This window comes from Lathamus discolor, chromosome 2 (assembly GCF_037157495.1).
Source record: "Lathamus discolor isolate bLatDis1 chromosome 2, bLatDis1.hap1, whole genome shotgun sequence".
Taxonomy (NCBI): domain Eukaryota; kingdom Metazoa; phylum Chordata; class Aves; order Psittaciformes; family Psittacidae; genus Lathamus; species Lathamus discolor.
The window spans coordinates 87,750,873-87,773,940 of record NC_088885.1 but is presented as its reverse complement, the minus strand read 5'-3'; the positions used below and the strand labels follow the sequence as shown (position 1 = coordinate 87,773,940).

Here is a 23,068-nt window from a genome sequence, read left to right as displayed (position 1 = left end):
TCTAAAGAAAAGCAATATTAAGGCAAATCCTCTCAACATTCTGTTCAAATAAATACATATTCAGTTACACATTTTAAAATCTTCAGCTCTTGGATTCAAAGGTGTACAATGTACTGAATGCACTCTGAAAAGGAGACTAAAAATTACCGTTTACTTATTAAAAACTTCACTTTTCATAGTATTAGCAAAAAAATATACTGAAATTGCATCCACTTTATAATGGGCTTTATAATAAATATTCAATTATTCATAGGATTTTAAGGATATATCCTAACTCAGCAGTGGCTTTGACTCATTGCTTGTAGGTGCCGATTCAGACTCTGATGGCTCTTGAATCTGCAGTACAAAAAAAAAAAAAAAAAAAAAAAAAAAGTTAAAGTTCTTTGGGTAACTTCAACTGCAACAATAAAAGGTTAACTAAAATTTTCAGTTTCTCTCTCACATTAAAAGGCATACAAATTCCAGTACATTTACATTTTAGCTAATAAGATACAGAAGCTACCTACAAGGTTTGCACCTACGATGTAAATCTGTAACCCAGCATACATGGGTTATAGATTTACATACCGAAGGGGATGTATCTCCTGTCTGGTGTCCTGGACTAATCCTGTGCAAGACATAACCAAGAAAGCTCCATCTCAAAAGAGAGCTGCAAGGTGCTCATGCTGCCAATTGCTTTGGATGAGCGGACAAAATTACCCAAGTGGGAAAATACAAGTACTACCTTCAGCAAATACCTGAAAGAGAGAAAGGTCAAAACTGAGTCAAAGCACGTGTCTGGATGAAACCACACTGTTAAGAACATTTAAAAACCAGAAATCGCCTTTTATGTCGAGATACAGAATCTCTCTCAATCGGAGTATAGCTATGATCGAAAAAGGAGAGCAATACAAGCAAAGCAGGAGGTATTATCTAAGAATTTGTAAAAGAAAAGCATCTGGAAAAATAAGATATATAAATATATCTTATTTTTGAAGATACCTCAAACTATGCAGCATACTGGCTTTGCAGCAGCCTTTACAGTATACCCATCATTTTGATCTCTATGCATAGGCGGTATAACCAAACCAATATTATTACTCTGAAAAACCTTCAGCTTCCTTCAAATCCAAATGTCCCATTAGAGGCACATTTCACATTAAAGAAATCAACTATCACTAAATGAGTGAATTTGAGGTTTCAAAAATCCTTTCATGTTACAGTAATGCAAAAGAAAAATGTCAGTGCACAAGAAAGTTCAAGAGCATCTGAAACAAAAGAATAATGAAGATTTTCTTTCATGCTAAGGAAGAGCCTTTTTAGGCTCCACAGTTGAATTGTTAGGTCATTGCACCTCCTAAGGCAGCATCTCTGCATGACCAGAGTTCAGATAGTTAACTCAAGAAGCCATTCTTCAAAGTCATGCCTCCTCTTTCAGGTCCAGACTGAGATCTGGCTTCATCCCTTACTTTTATACCAGTTTTATTTCTGAACAATAACACACAACTTCTAGTTTTGCTTGCCTGATTTCTTCTGATACTCACCTGGAAGAAGAGGTTCAGTGCACACACACACATGCACACAGAAACAGTTACTGTAGCTGTATTGATGGAAGGAAGACACCATGAATTCAGGAAGTGCTAAGGTGTCACAGAAAGTAAATTAACTGCCCTCTAAGACTTTCACACTTTGATATACCAAGATCAAGAGAGTCATGGCAATCCCCAGTGTATACAAAAGCATTCAGTGGTACAAATAAATAAATAAATAAATAAATAAATAAATAAATAAATGTTCTGGAACTTGCAACCTCTGTGTTCAATAGCATTTTAAATAAATAAATAAATAAATAAATAAATAAATATTCTGGAACTTGCAACCTCTGTGTTCAATAGCATTTTAAAAGGTTGCTATAGGACACTGACATACCCTCCATGGTTACCAAGCCATTGTAAAAAGCCTAAGCAAAAGGTCTTCTCATAAGGAAGGGGAATTTTCCACCCTTTAACCTTTCTTCCGAAGTGTTTTCAAATTATGTCTTTCATAGCTATTGCAATTGTGCATGACAAAGAAAGGCCTGAAATCGTAGGTAAACATCAAACAACGTTTTTTTCTCTAATAAAACTGTTACAAAGCCACTGTCTTTACAATGCACATATATCTATTTTGACAAAGTCTTATGAATAGTGCTCTATTTCTTAAACATGAGTATTGATGACATTTGCCAAAGCAGTTTTCAGAAAAATATTAGTGGCCAAAGACAATTCACAACAAATAGGCAACAAATATTTTATTTTGCTTAAATTTAGGCAGAAGGACAGCTGTGCCTTTGCAACATTCCACAAAAAACAGAAGCGCCTGGATTAGAACCAAGCATACTTCTGCAATTGTAAAGGTGGGAAAAAATCCATTAAATCGCCGCCTCCACCGACTACAAACAGGAGCACACTTTTCTTTAGCTGCTCATAGGAAACTGTAAACTAAGCAGAGTAATTCAGTTAAGTCTCAGGGTATCCGAAGACAAGTGATTAAGGCTGCCCTCTGCTGTTACCTCGAGATCCCAACTCACTTCAAAAGAAACAGCTTTCAAAAATGTTACCTTTGGATTGATCACTATTTTCTGATGTTTCTTTAATCTTTTTGTTCCTTCCGGTACACTGCTGAAGCCAGTCAGTCCCATAACCATTGCTAATTAATTTGCTGAAGTTTACTGTTTCGTTTTTTCTCTGAGCAGGCCTGTAAGCCCAGATATATTAAGGAAAATAATAGCATACATAAACAAAAATGGGGATTAGGTGGTAAAATTTTATTTTGCACAGAAAGGGCATTAGCCTTATAATTTATTTCTGAATAACTAAACATATATTCCACATGTAATAATCTAAGAATTGAAGATTATTGGAATTTTATATGTGTAATAGTTACACAGCTCTGGTCTTAGGAAAAAAAGTGAAAAATGAAAATCACGCAAGAATGTGTAAGCAAAAAAGGTTGATGATACTCATTCTGTGCTGCACAAAGGTGCAATTTTGTTGCAGATTTGCTTACTAGGAAGTTTACTAATTCTGCATCATTAATATATTTCTAAAACATACTGGGATTACTGATGACTGCGCAATAAATTTTTTAGACACAGTATACAGAAACAATTCAGTTTTGCACACAGCTGATGATACTATATCACATCATGGGTGATATAATAATTTGCTTAAAAGATTTATCCTCCATATTCATTGCAGTATTTTTGCTGTGACTGATCTTATACAGGGTATAGTTTATGTTTTCTTAAAATAGTAGTCCCACTTGTGTCTTTGCAACCTATGTTTACAGAATTAACAATATACATTATTATTTGAATCTGTACACTGGCATTGAGGACAAAACCAAGACAATTTAGAATACAATAAAAGTGTGCTACATGAAGACATGCAACTCTATGCTTAGTTTTCCTAAAGCAAAGTCATACTGAATAGCTTTCCTGTATGACTTAAAGCGCTACTACTAAAATAGTTTTACAAACAAATAAAATACCACAGATAATAGCAAGTTTAGTAGCAGTAAAGGATGCATAAAGCCCATACACGTAGCCACTAATCTGCACTTTCACAAATAGTAATATTACTTGCTTAGGAATTTAATAAATTTCATAAGCATACTACTTACATGGGTGGGAAGGAAAGTTTATTTTTCCCTCTAAATTCCTTGTTTGTAGAAACATTTGGCATTCTCCTTGGATATTTAGGGTTTATAGCTGGGAGCTTTACCTGTGTGACAGAAATCTTAACTTAATAAAAGGAGTTATGATAAAAATAACCAAGAAGATTGTATGATAGTATAACCTTCAAAAGTGAAGAATATATTAAAGGCTCCCAGTCTTGTCAGACTTCATTATCTTATCTATATTATTTCCACAAGTAAGAGTAGAGGACCATAAAGAAATAGCAAAAGATAAAGCAGAACCTTAGACATTCTAGATGAGATCAGCTGTTTGTTCAATATGTCAATAAAGCAAAATATGCTCTCCACAAGCTTTTCCCTCACAGTACACCTCTACCCTAAGTTAAGCTTCCAATTCAAACTTACCTATTGCAACCTCTTATCTTGGCTCATTTCTCTGTATGCTGTGTACGAAAACATCCCAGTAAGATTACAGTTATTACTTGCAAGTTATTTTAAAAAAATCAGGACAGAGAAACTGGAAGTGAAATGTATTGCTCTGTAGACTGAAAAGTACATTGAGGATAAATATACTTTCCTCCTATGTGGAAATACCTACTGTGATACAGTTAACAGAGCAAAAAATTATGAACAGAATGCAAAAATTAGATGCACCATCATCAGACACTACAAAACAACTCCCATGATAACATCCATGAGGATAAGATAGCAAAGTAGACGTAAACACACCACAGACTGCTCAAGGAGCCTGTGCACATTTAAAAAGAAAGAGCAAAGAAAAGTATAATGGTATTTGAATTCACCTAATCAGTGAGCTAGTTAACAAGCCACTAAAAGAAGCAGACCTCGATGTTCAGAGAGTGTCAGTTTTATTATTTTCTGAAAGAAAGTGAAGCCTCAGACAGACAGTTCTACTGATTCTGAAACAGGACATCAATGCAAACCAATGTGTTAAGTCAGTGCTGAAATCCCTATAGACTTCAATGGAATCAGAGTTTCACCAGAAGAAAAATTTCAGAATCTGGTAAAAAATAAGTGGATGGATGGGCTATTAGATTTCAGCCTGACTATGTTGAAGCTTAAAAAGATGAAAAAATAGGACATTTGTCAAAGAAGAAGAGATGATACTAGCAACAGCATGCAGTGATGCTGGACGCAGTGATGTCGGAGGAAGAGTAGAGTTTGTTGTCCAACCTGGAGATTAAAATATGCTTTAGTTATTCAGAACTCCTTTTCAAATCCACCAACACTACTCTCTGCTGAAGCAGCCTACCCATGCTTTACGTTTCACAGATCGTATCCTATTGTGCAAAAAATGATAGTACTGTCTTCCATCTATCACTAAAATGCACCATTTCAGATCTGACATACCATGGAAGTTTCAGATCCAGCCCAGCTACTTAAGAGTTTCAACTGACGAAAGCAATTTAATAAGACAAGTAGAAATCACTAAACTCTGATAACTTTTGTCACATATTGAAGGCATGATGGCACACAGGGCGATGTGGGGAAACTGACAGGAAAGATACAAATGGTAGGTGGAAAGTTGAGACTCCTCTTGGCATTGAAGCGAAGCACTAGAAAATGAAGTCTAATAATTAAAAAGTTAATTAAAAGGCAGAAAGAGGGGGAAACCCTAGAGATTTTTGACTAGAGATAGACAAAGGCCAAACTCTCAAACTAAAGTCAAGGAAAAAAAAAAAAAAAAGATTAAAAAAGGCAATGAGAAAAGATTTGAAGGCTGCTACCAAGTCTGTCATATTGTTTAACATGTTCTGTTTCTTTTCTTGGTATTAAATGAGACAGACTAGCATAAACTGCAGGTATCAAAACATTCCCTACTGTTCGAATGAGCTGATGAGTAACAAAAGGAGCAAGGAAACAGATCAGAATTCGGCTTTGGAGGGCACCTGCAATCTGCCAGGTGCTGTTTGTTACTTTGCTTTGTTTACAAATTCAGCATTAAAAGCAGACCCTTGTCCCACCACACCCCAACGATTATAGCTGGGGAGGCATTTTCACTTTGACAATCCTCTATTTTACAGCCAACAACCTACCCAGATAAAGCAAACTATGTAGGGCATTTTTTGCATGCTTTCAGTTTAAAGTGATTTCTCTCTTTGTGAAGCGATAGCAACAACATACCCTAAAATTTACTACCTATATTTATTATACATACACATTTATTAGTCTCAGATTCAAGAAACATGAAATGTGATAAGTATTGTGCCTGGCTAGTGTGTTAAGAACAACAGATACCTGCTGCCAACATGGAAAGCCAAAAGCCCCTAGATGAAGTCCCGGCTCCCCTGCAATCAAGGGAAAATTTGATTACCTTCCAAATCTCTCTCTTCCAAATCTTGACCTCAAACAAGTAATCCTTTTACTACAGCACATAAATACAGATATATGTATGCATATATACATATACACATTTCAGCCAAGTGACTAAAAGGGATTTCTTCAGAAATGAAGTAATAATCTTGTTGATGATGCAGGAAGATTGCCTAATGCTGATGCTAGCCATTATACAACCCTGCAACAGACCTCTCACTCATACACATGCCTGCCTCTTTCTTAAGAGTCATAGCATTTTCAACCCAACCCAGCTAGTCCGTATGATGCATAAGCAAAATATGCACACTTAGGCTCATAGACCATCATGTTGCCATGAGTATACAGGCTAAATCCTTCATGTACTAACACATCTTTGCAGCATTTTGCTGCAAAATTCCCAGAAGAATGAGAATTATCCCTGCGATTAAGGCATTAAGGAGGAACTACAGGATCCATCCCAAGGCACAGAGAACCATGTAATGGTTCTCCTGATCTCCAGTCCTCTACACATTGACAATCATAATATGATGAACAGTGGAGATTCTAATACTTCAGAACAAAGTGGCATAAAGGCTTAATGTTCTAGAGAAAGGGCCCACCTGGGAAACAATGTTTTCCAAACTGAGTTGAAGAGGTACCCTTAGAGGTCAGAATGTTTTTGCACTTGTCCCTAAGGGTGCCCTAAGGGATTTATCTCCATGACTGCATCCTGAGTGTCTTCCGAGCAACTGCTTAGTCAGACTGGACTGAAAAAATTATTTTCAGTATGTTCAGTCTCAATAGTTAAGGTAGTTTGCTGCTGCAATATAACCACACAGTCAAACGAATGAATTAAATATTGCTTAGAAATTTGCTTGTGGTGTTTTGGAATATATCTCTTACATTTCAACACGGAAAAGGTACAGCAAGAAAAGTAAAGTCAAGACCATTTGGTAGGGCTAGTTCCATTGACTCACTTGAAGACTCTTCAGAAAGGTAGTCTATAAGCTTACAGGATAGAAACCTCCTGTAAGAGGATATAGAAGAAGCAGCTGTGAAAGAAGCATCATGCAATGTTTCAAGATACACAAGGCACTTTTCAGGGTACAAGAAAGGTACTATGAAGGACAACCATTCCAGAGATGGTGGTGTGGAGGTAAGGCTAAAGCTAGAGACACAGAATCTGCCTTGTCAGGCACCTAATCCTAAAGAAAAAGATTTGATAGATTTAGCACTTCAGACAAAGCTCAACTTCAGCTTTCAAAAGAACATTGTAGATTATCTTTCAGGGCCTCAGAAGACTTTGAGCTGAATATATAACACATTCGCTTTATATTTGGTGCTAAATAAAACATATGGAAACTTTCATTCACATGACTGAATGAAACTGTCTCTATCAAACTTCACACAAACAGAAATTGACCTCAGTCTCACTTCACCAGTCACCACATGGACTTGCATTACTCTTACTGTTACCAAAGTTTGACTTTTAGAGTACTGAAGATCCTAGTTCAACCTTTCAAGAGACCCCATGGCAAGCCAAGTTTCCATTTTCAGTCCTTATACCTCTGATTGAAAAAAAGATTCACCTACAAGCACCAGGCAAATTATAGTGTAAGCATACATTGCTTGTTTGCCTCTTTCCACAGATTAAGTAAACATTCCCTAACCTATTCAGTAATGAGGTGTTCCCACCTGCACATGCCTTCATTCTGAATTTGCACTAGTTACTCATCTCAGCAAAGGCTAAGAACTTTTTTTCCTAAAATATCCAACATCCTCCCCTCTGTTCAAGTACATCAAACACCTTTCCATGAATATTCCAAAGGCCTACAGTAAATTAGGCAAGAAGATTACAGAGAATATTAATAAAACCATAAGGCTTCAACTTCTAAAACAGGTAATGATGTGGAGGATGAAAGAGGGAGGACAGGAGAGAGGTTTCCTGGACAAAATGCCAAGATCACTACAGAAAGGTTTGTTCTGGACATAGCTTGTGCTATACTTATTTTGTCTTGGATACATCTTCTGTTCTAAGACAGCTACTGCAGTATCTTTAGACTCTCTTGCATCTTAAACTAAAGCACACTCCTTTTTTAGAACAGTCTTCTGTTCCTTTCTCCTTCTCATTTCTTCTTCCCCCAGAATTACTAAACAAGAATTCTCTTCACCAAGACTGAACTGCAGGGGAAATAAAGCATAAGGAGATACAAACTAACTACTGGCCTTCTTCCACACTTCAGTATATGCACTATATAATGTGACTGGAAACTGCATTTCTGATTCTTATGCACTTGAGAAACATAGCTTTCTTCTCAGTTAACTGCAATATAAAGATTGTCTCTGGAACACAGAAGCTTGGGTGGACTACAGCTTCCCTTCTATAACAGACCCAGCTACAAGTGTCTTCACAAGCTCTACAAACCAAGCAAGTGAGAGAGTGCCTCTCCACCATACCTTCTTTTTCTCTACCTTTTCTTTGTCCTCAGCATCCCGCTGCCAAACAGTTTTCGTATCAAAATCAAAAGGGCCTCTTCTTATCTCATAATGACTACCACAATGTTCATCAGCCTTAAACTCTCTGTGAATTATATAATCTGGTAGAGAAGAAACATAGCTCCTGCGGGCAAAGATTTAACACTTGTTTATTATACAAGGGATACATATCTTTTACTTAGTACAACAGCATTTTAAACACTACCAAATGAAGAACCCAAGAAGTTACGTAAGGTCTCAGCAGACTTACTGTGGCTTATTGGTCGCTGGGGGGTTGGAGCAGTGCAAGCACCAGTCAGGTGCAGCATATGCTGCTGGAGAGGACTTACTTGTCACAGCAGTGTAGTGCTTCAGTAGGTCTTGAGAGAAAAAGACAAAAGCTGCTACTTTTCTGACTTTTATCTGGTTGCAAAAGCATTACCTTTGTTTTCAGGTTGCTGTTTTATCAGGAAAAAGTGCTTGATTTATTTAGTAAGGACCATTTGTTTCCCTTCATAAAATGGATAGTTAGAACCTTGCAGCATTATGTTCCACTTGTGCTTTATCTTGCTCTAAATGCTTTGAAATGTTTCTACTGCTCTGTTAATTCTTATTTCTGGATTTGTCACCTTGCTCTGAGCATGCATGCTCAAGTTCATCAAGCTTCCTTCTTAGATAAAGGAAATAACAAAACCACAGATGACCTTCATACAAGAACAAATATGTACAGCACTGTAACAAACTGAATGTCATCACAAAAAAGAAAAAATGTACAAAACAAAAAACACTTTATAAACCTCTACCAAGTTCTCTGATGAAGCTTTTTTGTGACACCATTTTCACCAGACTGCTACTTAAATAGCCCAAGCATAAGTGGTAAAGATCTCACTGAAATGCAGCTAAATTGTTATCATCTGCTTAGATGGGATACAGTGCAAGACTACACATTTTACAAAAGGTACCTATACACAACCAGCTACAAGGATGGCTTGACAAGGTGACATCGCTCATTAACTTTTTATTTAACTTCAAAATTCCAGAGGATTCTTCTATAGTATCTACAGGCACTTCCTACCACCACACCCAAGCAAAGGGAAAGAAAACAGGAAAACCAAATGAGCAAGACAGACACCCACCAGGCTGGCCTCCTTGCTTTGCCAGCCTGACATAAACTGAATCCATCTGTTTGATCCACTTCCTGCAGCACCTGGATGGCATTTCATGTGGAGCATCTGCAAGGTCACTAAGACCTGGAATCTGGGATGTTGGAGGAAGTGGGCTCTTCAGGGTTACTGACTTCTCTGGTCCTGTTAGTGGCACGTGGTGTTACTATCCTGTGATAATGGAAAAGAAAATATTTAAGGTAAAACCTTCTTCCAGGCAACTAACAAATCAAGCCCACCTGGAACTTGAGCAACCTGCTGTGGTGTTCAGCTTGGAGACAGAAGACCAGGCTTGGTTATTCTGGGGAATATAGTAAATGCAACGTCTAGAGGATCAGACACAACAAGGGAACTTGGGTTTCAGTTTTGAAACAGCATTCGAGCTTCACATACTGTGTTCTAACACAGGGGATCATGCATCTCCATGAAGAAAACTATTTCCAAGAACACCAAGAGCAGCAAGAGGCACAGACAGAAAAAAGCACTTAAGCTTTTGTTTCCGTTTCCTCCTCACACGTTAACAAAAGCAAAGGCAGTACCTGTCTGTTTGCAGGTCTTTATTTGTAAAACAAGCAAACTAAGTCCCCACCTCCCCAAAAACTTCTGACCACCACCCGACCTCTAGATACATTACTTTCTCAACTTCTAGTGAGCAAAAAGCAAATGTAAACAAATGCTCATTAATGGGAAAAGGGAGTGGCAGACAAAGGCAGAAAAAGTCTAAGGAATTATGTCACAGGACGCTTGCCAAGTTATTCCAAGTGCATCAAATGCTGTTTCGTGGGTGTAAGTAAACTACCTTAAGGCAGGCAGCCTATTAAGAGCTCTTAGGTACACATAAATGTTAAGTATGCTGCAACTCATGTCTAAGAATAATACCCCAAAGCACTTACTCTTCCTGGTATGAGGAGTTGAAAAACATTAGACTATGCTTGCTGTCACTTCACTAACTGGTCCATGAGAAACTGCACAGCCAATTATCCCAAACACTCGCTCCTCTGCAATTTGCTGGGTTGCCACTCTCCTGAATCCCTACTGCACATCATGGCTTAAGATTATGAAACAAAATCAAAACTTCCTCTAAAGGGATCAGGACCCCTAGTGAAACAGGCTGAGCAGTACTAGGATTCACCTAGAGGGCAGAGTTTTCAGAGAGCTTTTTTCCACCTGACATCTTCTAAAAGAGCCCTGCAAAAGGAGGAAATGCTCTCGTGCAGCATGCAAGAGGACACTAAGTGGAATGACTTTGGGATGGCAAAGATACTTAAGAGCTCAGCCAGTACTTGCCAAAACTCAGGCAGGCAGGAACTGGCTGTCAAAGAAACCGCAACAATGGCACTCTCCTTTTGCTGGCCTTTGCGATGTGCAAAGGCCAGCAACTAGCTCCACATTCCCCAACAGGATCTTCCTAGCACTCATCCAAACAGCACGCTCTTCACCTGACACAGAAAAAGCTCCTTCTCTCCAAATTGCCTTCAGCAACAGTGTGAAGCGCTAGAGATACCCTGGCACAGGCACCTCCAGCACAAGCACAGGGCCAGGCAGGAGACAAACGGGTCGGGCGCTGCGAGAATCCCCTTGGTGGCTGCGCCGCACCGCGCCGTTAGCTTCAACCCTACAGTCACGGGGCCCCCGGAGAGCCGCACCTCTCCTTGCCGCGGGGCACGGAGAGACCCCGGGGCAGAAAGGCCTGAGGAAGAAACACCCAGCGAAACGGAAACAGCCACCCACGGCTCCTCCACTTGCCCACCGGGACTCCCCGAGCCCCTCCGCCGGGGAAAGGCCTACGCGGAAGCAGGCACGGGCCCCGCCGCGGCCGGCCTAGCGCAGCACCCATCACAGCCGGAGCCTCGCTAGGGGAGAGGTGGGGCGTCCCCTGCCCTCCGGCGCCGCTGCCCGCACGTCCCAGTGCCAGTGCCGGTGCCGGAGCCGGAGGGAGGGGGTCTGGTTCCGAGGGGCTTCCACGGGAGGCTGGAGGTTGTCTCTTTCTCCCATATATGCAGTGTGTCTTCAAGAGCTGGGGGGTGTGCAGGGGAGGAGCGCAAGGGCGGCCTGAGAGCTTCTGAAGGTGGTGGAAAGCAGCAGCAGCAGCAGTCTGTTCGGTCCCTTCATGCGTGCCAGAACCAGGCCTTTTGTCTCTGCAAAATTAGGGACAAGACCGTTTTTGGTGTCATAGAGGGAGTCCAAAGCGGTTGCCTAGGTCTTAGTAATTTATAGAGTTTAGGACATTTCCATATTGTGCTCTGCTGTGTGGGTTATGACCCTGAGCTGTCTGGGTTTTCCTTTTGACCCAAACTAGAAGAACACAGATGTTTCTTCTCTTGGCAGTTGCTGTGGTGTAACCCCAGCTGGCAGCTAAGCACTACAAAGCCACTCGCTCACTTGTCCCCAGTGGGATGAGGGGGAGAATCAGAAAACAGAGAACTCATGGGTTGAGATAAAGACAGTTTAATAGGTAAAACAAGAGCCACGTATACAAGCAAAGAAAAATTATTCACCATTTCGCATTGGCAGGCAGGTGTTAAGCCATCCCTGAGAAAGCAAGGCTCCATCATGTGTAATGGTTACTTGGGAAAGACAAACGCCATCACTCTGAATGTCCTCCCTTCCTTCTTCTTCCCCTAGCGTTATATGATGAACATGACAGAGAATCATAGAATCATAGAATCAACTTGGTTGGAAAAGACCTTTGGGATCATCAAGCCCAACCTTTACTCCAGGACTGCCAAAGCCACCAGTAACCCATGTCACTGAGGGCCTCATCTACATGGTTTCTGAACACTTCCAGGGATGGTGATTCTACCAATTCCTTGGGCAGCCTGTTCCAATGCCTCTCTGTGAAGAAATCGTTCCTAATATCCAATCTAAACTTTCCCTGGCACAACCTGAGGCCTCTTGTCCTATCAGTTGTTACTTTGGAGAAGAAACTGACACCTATCAATGCAGAAGTTCAGTGTAAAACTCCAATTTGAGTTCGTCAACCCCAACTAAAAGTATCCAGTCCTTTACATTATGTTAGAGGTTGCGAGGCCTTGCTGGCACCAGTTACCAGTATGCATTTTTTACACATCAGGTAAGCTGCTTTCCTCTCAGTGGACATCATATGGTATGGAATATCCCTTTGGTCAGTTTGGGTCAGCTGTGGCTCCTCCCAATTCCTTGTGCACCCCTAGCCTAGAAGAGCAGAAAAGGTCTTGGCTCTATGTAAGCATTGCTCAGCAATAACTAAAATATATCTGTGTTATCAACACTGTTTTCAGCACAAATCCAGAACACTGGACTACTAGCTACTACGAAGAAAATTAACTCTATCCCAGCCTAAACCAGCACATTCTCCACCCTTTATTCCATACTGTTTACATCATGCTCAGGCCCCACACTGTCCAGTTATTAACCACCACCACTCACTACCTACCACTCCTCCTCCTTTGATACAGTACAAAGATATCATTCCTTGGTCTATGGAACACACCTGTAAAATGTCCTTAAAGTGCTCTTAAATGTATACAAAATGTCCCCTGAGTCCATGTAGTCCGTGACTTTGGGCTCCATTATGGTGGTCACTCAGGACACGGGATGTGGTGTGTTGTGTGGAGTTACTGGGCACCAAAGCCAGCTCAGTTCAGGTTGCTGCACTTGCACTGGTTCTTGTAGGACTTGTCCTCCAAGAAGATGATCCTTGGCGTACCTTCCAACCTGGTGTTCTACAATTCTATGATATGTACCAGATGCAGGTGGAGCAACACCACTACATACATTTACTCCTTTAATGCATGTTTTGAACAGTGCAACCATTGGCATGCGGTATTGTCTAAATAACTAGAAACATTAAAATTACCACAGGAGGTCACTGTTGTGCAGTATATGTGTTTATCTGGCGGCGATCATTCGGCTTTTGATAATATGCTGTCAGCAGCTTACAAAGGACAGGCAGTGACTGAACCCTTGACCTAGGAAAGGAGCATATACCATTGCCAGTAACAATTTTTAAACCCAAGCTTGCTGGTAAACAAGCACCTTTAAGTGTAGCATGTAAGGCCACTGTACAAAGGTGAGTACTGTATGTCTATCATCATGAAATTGTATTTGGCTCAAATAAGGAGAATAAAATTACCAAAGTTGTGGCACATATAGAAATGCCCGTTGAATACATGAAGCCTCCTTGCTCTTCTAGCCAGGATGCCTGAATTCAACCCATCAACCAGATGGTCTCTGGTTTACTGAGAGGAGCGCTCAAAAAATACAGTGTTAATGGCAAGGAATGGCTGCTACTGTATTTGTAGCCAAAGAACCTGTAATAATTGAGCAAATAAGATGTTATGGTCAATCAGCAGAGCTCTGTGCCATGGTATTAGCTCTTAGAAACAGGGCACAGGCCATATACACTGATTCCTATGCTGTACAGCATAATGCTACACAATAGCTAGAAAAATGGGCAAATTCCCCATATATCTCATATACAGAGAAGCAAATATTGGGATCAAATATAAGATATTGCCAACTCCCATCTTGTTACTATAGGGCGTGTAGCAGCACACCAGGAAATGATGGTATTTGCCTAACCATTCAGGACTCAAGGCTTTTTTTCTGCTTTGATTGCTGAATGGCTGCATGAATGATTTGGACATACTTGCATCAGCATGCCAGAAGGTGAGGTTGTTTAATTACTGAGAAGCAAGCAGATAATATAGTGATAACCAGTGCATTTGATCATTAAAAAAAAAAAAAAAAGGATTCTCTTGTCTAAAATCAACAACAAGCAAACCTTAGGGCAGGGAAAGTCCTCTGACATGTACCTCTGAAGGGTGGAAATTCATTATGACCACAGCTGAAGTAATGAGTGGTTTGGATAATGTTTACCTTGCACACACTACATCCAGACTGCAAACTGTAAAACCTGCATAGTTAGGGATCTTTCCAGGGCATTAAGAACAGTCGGATTGGGCACAGGAACATTGGATTCTATCAACTTAGAAATCACTAGTAATAAAGTGTCCAGGCTAGGACCATTAAGCAAACAAGCTATAATTGTCAGACTATGGACATAATAAATGGAAAGGATGCAACTACCAATACCTTGACTATTAGCCTAACTGCCTGGAAAAAGCTGCAGAATATTTTCAAGGATATATATGCTGGTGTTTACGAATTTGTTTCCAATACCAGCAGTACCATTGCTTCTGTTATCATGCAAATCTTTATTATAAATGAAGATGAAAAACAAACCAATTGGATCAATAGTGGGAATTCTGCTATGTTAGGGACTCTATTATTTTATTTGTGCCAGTATTGTAAACTTCATTTTATCAAAGCTTAGGGGTAGCAAGTGAAAGTAGTCTGTTAAGTGGATCTATTTATCATTGCACCATAAATAGGGAAAGTAAAGAAAAATCCATTTACCAGTATGGTCCACTTCTCATTACTTTAGCTAACAGAATATGGATGGCTACCAGTTCAAGGGACCAAATGCATGAATAACAAAGGTAATCTAATCTGTGTTCAAGGATGTAAAATGGGGAAACCATGAACGTTTAGTAATGCAAGACACTTGTATGAATAATATGACCTCAGGTACCTGCTGTTTAGGCTAAGTGTATGATAACTGCATGGTTGTACTTCAGTGAAAATTGGGTTATATATGTATTGGTTTTGTTTTGTGATGTTCTGTGTAATGACAGAATGACTTCAGAGAAACCAAAATCCTAATTCATATTGCTGCTGGAGGAATATTGGCCTTACAACTTAGACAGGATCCTTAGGACCAATATGGAACATGGTACATTCTCAAACTGAAGAACTTGAAATTTTAATCACCAAATATAAAAAAGCAATTGCTTATCAAAACCAGGTTACTATTCCTATCAGGTATGGTACTGACCAGATTGTCAAGACTGCAACAGGATTTGAACAAACTTCTAGACATCATTAATATGACGTTTTTATGAGTTATGCACCATCTGCAACTGGCATAATACATCTTATGTTGCAACTTACACTCATTGTATTGTTCTGTATTTTATTAATTTTCTATTAGTATGTTTATATATCCAGATTTATTGCTGACATCACCATGCTGAAAGTATGTTACCTAGGAACAAACCATAATGCTAGATTTCCATGAGAGTGCTCAAAGCTTTCCCTTATGCTTACCCTCAGTGAGGCAAGAAGAGTAACAGTACCTTCTCTCACAGAGGCATGGGATTTACATGTGTCATCCAAAATCTTCTACATGACATTGCTGGCACTTCTTTGACTGTTATTTTGTTTAGTAAGGGATAGGTTTTCATTCAATTGCTCCTGTCCTCTAAGTATGGCTTACCTATAATAGGACACAAGTATTTATAGGGAGCTGACACCTGTAATAGTTCTATGAAAATTGTCATTGTATGTTGACAATAAAAGAGAACTGGTTTTGTCAAGCTTTGATGGCTTGCTTTCTCTTCTGTAAAATCCCATAACATAAACATAATAATTTATTAGTGCAAAGAGAAAAGATGAGAGGAATGGAAGAGCTTTACATTTCTTAACTTCATTTCCTATTTTTGTACTGGGTGGCTTACTGAGATACCAGCTTTCACTGAACAAAATAATTTCCTTCCTTTGAGAGACTGGAGTCATGTCATCACACTGTTTCTTGCTTGACAAGTGTATATTAACTTAAATGGTTTGTTTCATCTGCTCCTTCTGGTGCCTTTGTGTTAACACCAAGTGATGATTAAGAAAGGTCTCTTTTGTATTTTCTTCCAGCTTTAGAAGTCACGATCACAGACATACTGTATGGTAATAAGGTATATGATTTCAACACTTTTTTTTTTTCCAACAAAAAGAATGAGAGAGTTAGTAATATGCTAACCACCATAATTAATCTCAATAGAAACACTACAGAAAAGCATAGTCAGATTCTCAATTTCCCATACATGTGTCTATTTTTTTCTGTGGTGGCTTAAGCCATTCATTATTCAGGTTTCTCTTTTTTATATGATATATTTTGTATGCAGTCAGGTGAAGGAAAGCATGTCAGTTTTCTGTGCTGCATAGTATTCCCAAGAGAAATTATTTAACTTATCAAATTATTTGCAACAAGCACTTTTTCCTTAGAACTAAGTCTACAGTGTCACTGGGGTTTGTGCCAGGAAGTGATCACTCTAGAGCCAGCTACTTTGCACCAGTTTTAACTCATACTATTCATTGCCAGAGTAAGCAGCATAGCCTTACTGAACATCACTGGGAGTGAACGATGGTGTGGTATCTCTGCAACAACCCTTACGGCTGTACTGATATGAGTAAACTAAAAGAAAGAGTGACCCTGGAACCTATTAACTGGCATTACTTTGGTCCACACTCTGCGCTACCTGTAACTGGCATTAGCTCTTTATTAATGTGATATTTCCCGTCCTACAGCTTGGAAGTTATCATGGGTGACAAGTTATTGGGACAGGCTTTCCAGGGAAGTGGTGTAACCACCGTCCCTGGAAGTGTTAAAAAACATGTAGATGAGGACCTTAGTGACATGGTTTAGTGGTGGACTTGGCAGTGCTGGGGTAAAGGTTGGACTTGATGATCTCCCAAGCTTAGGGTCTGAACTGGGCCATGTGGAGCCTACTGGGAGGGGAGGGTTGCCCCTGAGGACTGGTGGGTGAGTGTCTGATTCAAGCATCAGCAGCAGTTGAGTCAGAAGGGAGTGACATCATGGGCCCAGCATCAGCTATGGCAGGTGAGAGAGACTTGCAGGTACATCTGTAACCAGGATGGGGTTATATTCTGTGAATGCCAGCTTGTAGGTGGGGTGTAGCTGTCTTGTTGGGAGTCTGTGTCAGTGAATTTACCAGCGGAGGCATCTCACGCCAAGTTGACTTTTGGGTTTAACAAAGGTCTCAGCCATGTTTAATTTACCAGCATAGACAGTTACTCACATGACTCTAACACAAACTGCATCTCTCACTCACTGCTTATCTGCTCAATTCATAGCATGTAACTGTGCCAAGGAGATGTGACTGTGCCACTCCATGCTGTAAAAGAGAGCTCTGAGCCATGCATGACTATCTCAGTTAAACACTCTTTGTGAGGACACATCTGAACACCCACACTATACAACTTTGTTGAATAGTGTGGATGTTGAAATTAAGCTGATGCACAGCAGAGACAGCTTTTGCTGGGTGAGCTCCCTGACAGCAGAAGCTTGTAAAGAGGTTATCACCTACATTTTGGTGTCTGAGAAGAGATTGCAGGTAGTGCCTGGGACGCTATATGCTTATTGGTATTCAGATTGTACCTTAATTACATTTTTTGTGATCTAAGATTAAACATTTTCTGCTTCAGTTTTTCCTTTTAAATGAACTTGCTCAATCACTCCTTTGTTTCAGCTGCTGCAGATTTTGACTGGTGCAACATATAATCATCTCAAAGAGGTCTACTGTTCTTCTGGTTGAGTGAGATTCAGGCAGAAAAGCTTCAGCAGTCATAGCAAAATGATCAAGTGTGAATATGCTTATTTTTGGTTTGCACAGGAGGAAGAACTCAACTTTCTGTTAAGCTTTAAAATTTGTTCCTTCTGCTCCATACACAGATAAAAGTTTCTGGATATTAAGATTTTCCTATTTTTTTTTCTATTTATTCAAGTTAGTCTAATAAAAAATATACTACCCTCTCTTAGTTCTCAAGAACTTTTCTGATCTTTGACTAACACCCAACTACCATATTCCACAAGAATTGTGTTTAGGTTGCATCTACAAAAAACATACAGTGTTTATTTGCCAGTTCTAAAAGCCTACATGGACATAAAGCCAAACTTTCTTGAGATTATCTCACAGGAAGGTAGAAATTTCGAAGACTATAAACCTTGTTTGAAGCTGCTGTAGCCCACTTTTGGTTTGGGTGAAACAGCAGGCGCACACTGGAAGATCTGAAGTACAGGATTCTCTCCAGGAAACACATTTCTAAAGCTTTAATGATAAATGCTGTCAGAGTTTTGAAATATTTGTAATGAATCATTCAGTGCTACATGTTGGCCTCCTCTTTCCAACTGAGTCATAATTTTCAGTAGGAGGAAGTATGGGCAGAATTAAATCTTATGAGCCCCTTTTGCCTTTCTCTGATGATTGGTCTGCTGATTATCAGAATTAATTAAAAGCCTGCTAGCAGGAATTGAATTTGGCAATCAGAAAAGGGCAGCTATCATCAACTTCAATGGTAATTGCAATTATGAGAACATACAGAAAAGGCCCTTGGTGCCAGATACAATAGATAGATGAACCTCAGGTGTCAAGCTTCAAAATTACAAATGAGAAAACATCTGTTTAGATGCTAACTGAACTTAAAAACATCTGAAATTCACCAGTCAACTCCCAGAGAAGTTGCAGGCTCTATATATGCTACAGCTGAAGTTCTGCATCTGCTAAAATATCTCCTGGCTGAGTTGGGATGCCGAAACTAGAAAGAGTAGCAGCAAAGTCCCAAGCTATGTCCAGTTTTCCCTAAGATAGTGGTGTCTGTGGGTATCCTTCTGTCATGAACCTGTGGCTTGCACACTCATTAGAGATGCTGAGAGTACCCTTTGCCTATAAAAGCAACAAAGTCTCACAGCTGCAAAGACAAGGTATTTCCATAGGTACGTCATATGTATTACCAGAAGATAATGCGAAATTCGTGGAGCCATCAGGACAGCAAGCAAGAATAGCCCTAGGTTTGTGATCTCTAAGACAATTATATGCTAGACAGCTTTGGAGTCAACAGAGAACAGAGAAGCTTTAGCAGAGATGAGAATCCAGAAGTCCCACTGCTCGGCAAATGATTTAGGGCAGTGAGTCCCACGATTTCAGCCTTCCTTGTCTCAGAATCACTGCATCAGTGCTTAAACTGTGTCTATGGGAGAGGTATTCAGGAGCAGTGCTGGCACTTTTAGCAGTCCCTCTTGAAAAAGAAAAAAAAGGAGGGGAAAAAAAGGAGGGGGAAAAATGTATTGCTCTTCTGCAGACTGTCAGGTGCCTTGTGCTGTGGAGAAAGACACTGTGTTCATTCTGTTATTAACTTCAAACAGTTCCCTGGTCAACATGCTGGATTTTGGGATATTATCTGAATTGCCTAATTCTCCTTGTGCAATGCACAGGGATCACAAGTACATAACTGAGAACTTATATTTCTATTATTGCATCTAAATCCAAATTCCTACAGCCATAGCTTCATTTCGTTGCCACTTTGTAATCTTCAGAGTATAGAACGCATCATTTAGTAGCATGAAAGATCTAAGTATATCCCTGTACTATCTTCAAAATATTTGTGTACTTTCAGGCAAACAGAAGTTATATGCACAAAAAAAAAAAACTGCAGGGAAAAATTGACACTGTAAAATGTCCAACTGCTTCTAAAATAACTTCCTGTAAGAGCTCGTATAAACACTAGAAAACAAAGTGATGCCAGTAAATTCTATGTGGTGGCTCACAATTGGGAAGGTTTTAGAAGTTCTTCAGATCTTGTTTTTAGTTGATCACATTCAAATACAATCCTTTCAAAAACATGGTTGCAATAACTCAAAAAATGCTTCAAGGAATCTTATTTACTTCTGTCATTCGTTTTTTGTTAATGTGGCCTATATTTTTATTTTTATGTTCTTGATGAATATTCTTTTCCCCCATAACAGATAAATCTAGAGAATTTGATATAGAAAAAGATAGAAAAATTCTATTAAATTTCCTGAAAGTAAATTTTTATTTGACTAGAACAATATCGCTACACAACCTGTTCCTTTTCTGTGATTCAGAAGCTCATGTGAATCATCCATGATTTCAAAGACAGTCCCAAGAGCAAAGTCAAGGAAATATTTTGGCACCATTTAGCACTGCTCTGTCCTTTGAGTCCTAGATGAGACAAAAGCGGTAAAAAGGAACACAGCAAATGAATGCCCTTGGAATGAATAAAATGGCATGCATTTATGTCTTTTCTTTAATATCTTGAATTTTAATGATACTACCGAGAATGAGATTCCCTTTACTTTTGTAATTATAAAGGAGAGCAGATGGTGAAGGCTTAGATTAAAGTGTTAATTAAAACAGCTTACACAGCCAAGCCTCTGCTTGAATAAAGTACATCAGGAAGATATATGACATGAGTGAGTGCCCAATTCTAGTGAATTATTCTTAAATAAAGCTATCTTGGAGAAAATTCATCAGAGATACTTAACATCATGTCAGTGAAATATCTTCGTCCTGAACTCATGAAACAAGCAGTAGACTACATGTTCTAAATGTGTGTTTCTAGAAGTGAAAAGAAGACTGAAAGTGAAAACAAGTCTGAAAGTGAAAACAAGTCTAGATTCACTAGAAGGATTTGTGTAACTGACTGTCTTAGTAAGCATTCAAGTAAAACAAATGGACCTTCAAAACCCAAAGCTTCCTATACGTTCGTTGGCAGGCACATGCAGGATAACTTCTGTGTGGGCTATGTGGAACTAAAGGAATGCCAATAAACCTTTGGGATTCATATCGTTAATTCATACAGGTGACTCAACACAAGAGAATGGTTCAGAGATAGTGCCTAAGCCTCTCATCTTCATAAAAAACAGCCTGAGTGTAGCAACTGTCAGTCTGCTGTACTCAGCTGTTGGAAGAACTCACACTGATTGCAGAAGACCCAGTCTTAATGCATTTTTTGCTTGATTTGGGACAGAGCTCCTTAAGTCCTCAGCAGCACATCAAAGCCACCTGGATATTTTATAATCAGGTATGAAGCTGTTCACTGGAGCAAGGGCTAGAAGCCAGTTGCCCATATAGCCTTTTAACTGATCAGTGGACTTCCGTCTCATTTCATTCCCTGAGCCAGTACAGTTTCAATTGAGCTGTAAAAAAATGAAAGGCAATCAAAGAGAGGAATAACAGGTGTCATTTTAATATTTGGTTTAATTTATTTAACCTGATAATATCCACTTTGCTTTAAGACCTCAGCAAAAGAAACTAAACAATAGCAATAAAATGGTTTATGGCCTTTTTTTGCACCCAGGCACAGTCATTGGATGTTCATTTTAAACATAAATTTGGTCCAGGGGAGCCTCACCTCTCATGTTCTGTGCTTCCACCGTTTTTCAACTTACCAAAATGCATTGCCTTGAACTTTAGTCCAACATCTGATACTTGCAAAAACTGAGACACATCTTAATCACTTTCTCATATGCCTAAGACTGTGTTAAATATTAAGTATAGCTGAAAATGAAAAATTCAGCATAAGCATGGTATCAGTCAAACTATGTGAGAAATTGACTTAAAATATGCTTGACACCTCTTTCTAATATGAAGTTGAGAAAGTTTTCACTAAATAGAGGTGTATGTAAAAGGAACCTTTTATTTTTACTTGCTATGGAGAATTTAATCTTTTCATTGGAACTTTTTGGCAAAACTATTTCCAAACACATTTACTAACTCCTGGTAGGGTGAAGTGGTCAGAAAATCCTAGTGTGTCTGTATATCTGCTCTTGGAGAACATGACAGATGGGTGAAAATGTTGCTGATGCAATATCATACAGCCATCCTCAGAAGACTTTGGGAACAAAATAATGGGCTAGGAATGATATAAAGAAATATATCTCCTCTCCCTCAAACTCCTACTGTGCTCTACTGAGTCATCTTTGTCCTAAAATCTCTCTCTTCTTTGAAAGTAATGTCCCCTCTACATCAGTTGCTGTTTCCCTTCTTCTCCCTTCCTCCACTGGCATTCCAAACTGCTATACTGGTGACATCAGAAGCAATGAAAATTCTGGCTGGACTGTCCTCTTCAGCTCATTTTTGTGCTCTAAGCAATTTTGAGCTTTGGGTTAAGAGTAGAAGAAAAACATATAGTAACATTGATGGCACCCATCTTCGGAGCATCAGCATAAGGGAATTTTTTTCCCTGACAAGGTACTGTAAACGTATGTATAGAGCTCTGCTTTTTAAATAGCCTTTATTAAAACAAAAAAAAAGTGTGGAAGAGCAACATCTCTCTCAGTCGAGTACATCACATATATTTGGTAGGTCTTGGCAGTGAGAAAATGCTAAAGATCATCTTGTAAGAAAAGATGTCAAATGCTTTGACTGCCTTTCCTTAAGGGTTCAAGTTTTCAGACCTTTTTCTTTTCTTCTCTGAAAGATTACTGAATTATGTGTGTGTTAATAGGTCACGGTTTGTCCTTCCAGTTAGAAATGTTCTTATACCGTGGCTTGTTTAAAAATCGGGTACAGTCTGGAAACATAGCCAGTTAACTAGCTTCATAAATGTAGGCATTTGTCTCAAAATGTGAGACAAATATGCATTTCTTTGTTTCTTCCCTATCTGTTTCTCATTGTTTACATATAAGATCTCTGTTATTCCTACTAAATCGCTGAGAGAGGTTCATATGTCAAAGAGATTACTCCTTTCTGGGCAGCGTTCTCCCATCATCTGCCCTTTTTACTTGATGTCATTGAATCCTCGTTCGTCTTGAAGTGCTGAAA

The 23,068-nt window shown here is 39.3% G+C and overlaps 1 protein-coding gene across 1 annotated transcript; it reads right to left on the bottom strand.

Moving 5' to 3' along the window:
- Window positions 1–270: 270 nt before the first annotated feature.
- C2H7orf57 (chromosome 2 C7orf57 homolog) lies at window positions 271–21,261 on the bottom strand. The gene is made up of 9 exons (XM_065667678.1): window positions 21,221–21,261; window positions 11,051–11,749; window positions 9,585–9,782; window positions 8,720–8,828; window positions 8,431–8,593; window positions 3,643–3,743; window positions 2,579–2,715; window positions 1,524–1,579; window positions 271–336 (listed from the first exon to the last, which is right to left on the bottom strand). The coding sequence occupies exons 3-9, from the start codon at window positions 9,664–9,666 to the stop codon at window positions 271–273; spliced, it is 714 nt and encodes a 237-aa protein (XP_065523750.1). The 5' UTR covers window positions 9,667–9,782; window positions 11,051–11,749; window positions 21,221–21,261.
- Between the last annotated feature and the right edge of the window lie 1,807 nt (window positions 21,262–23,068).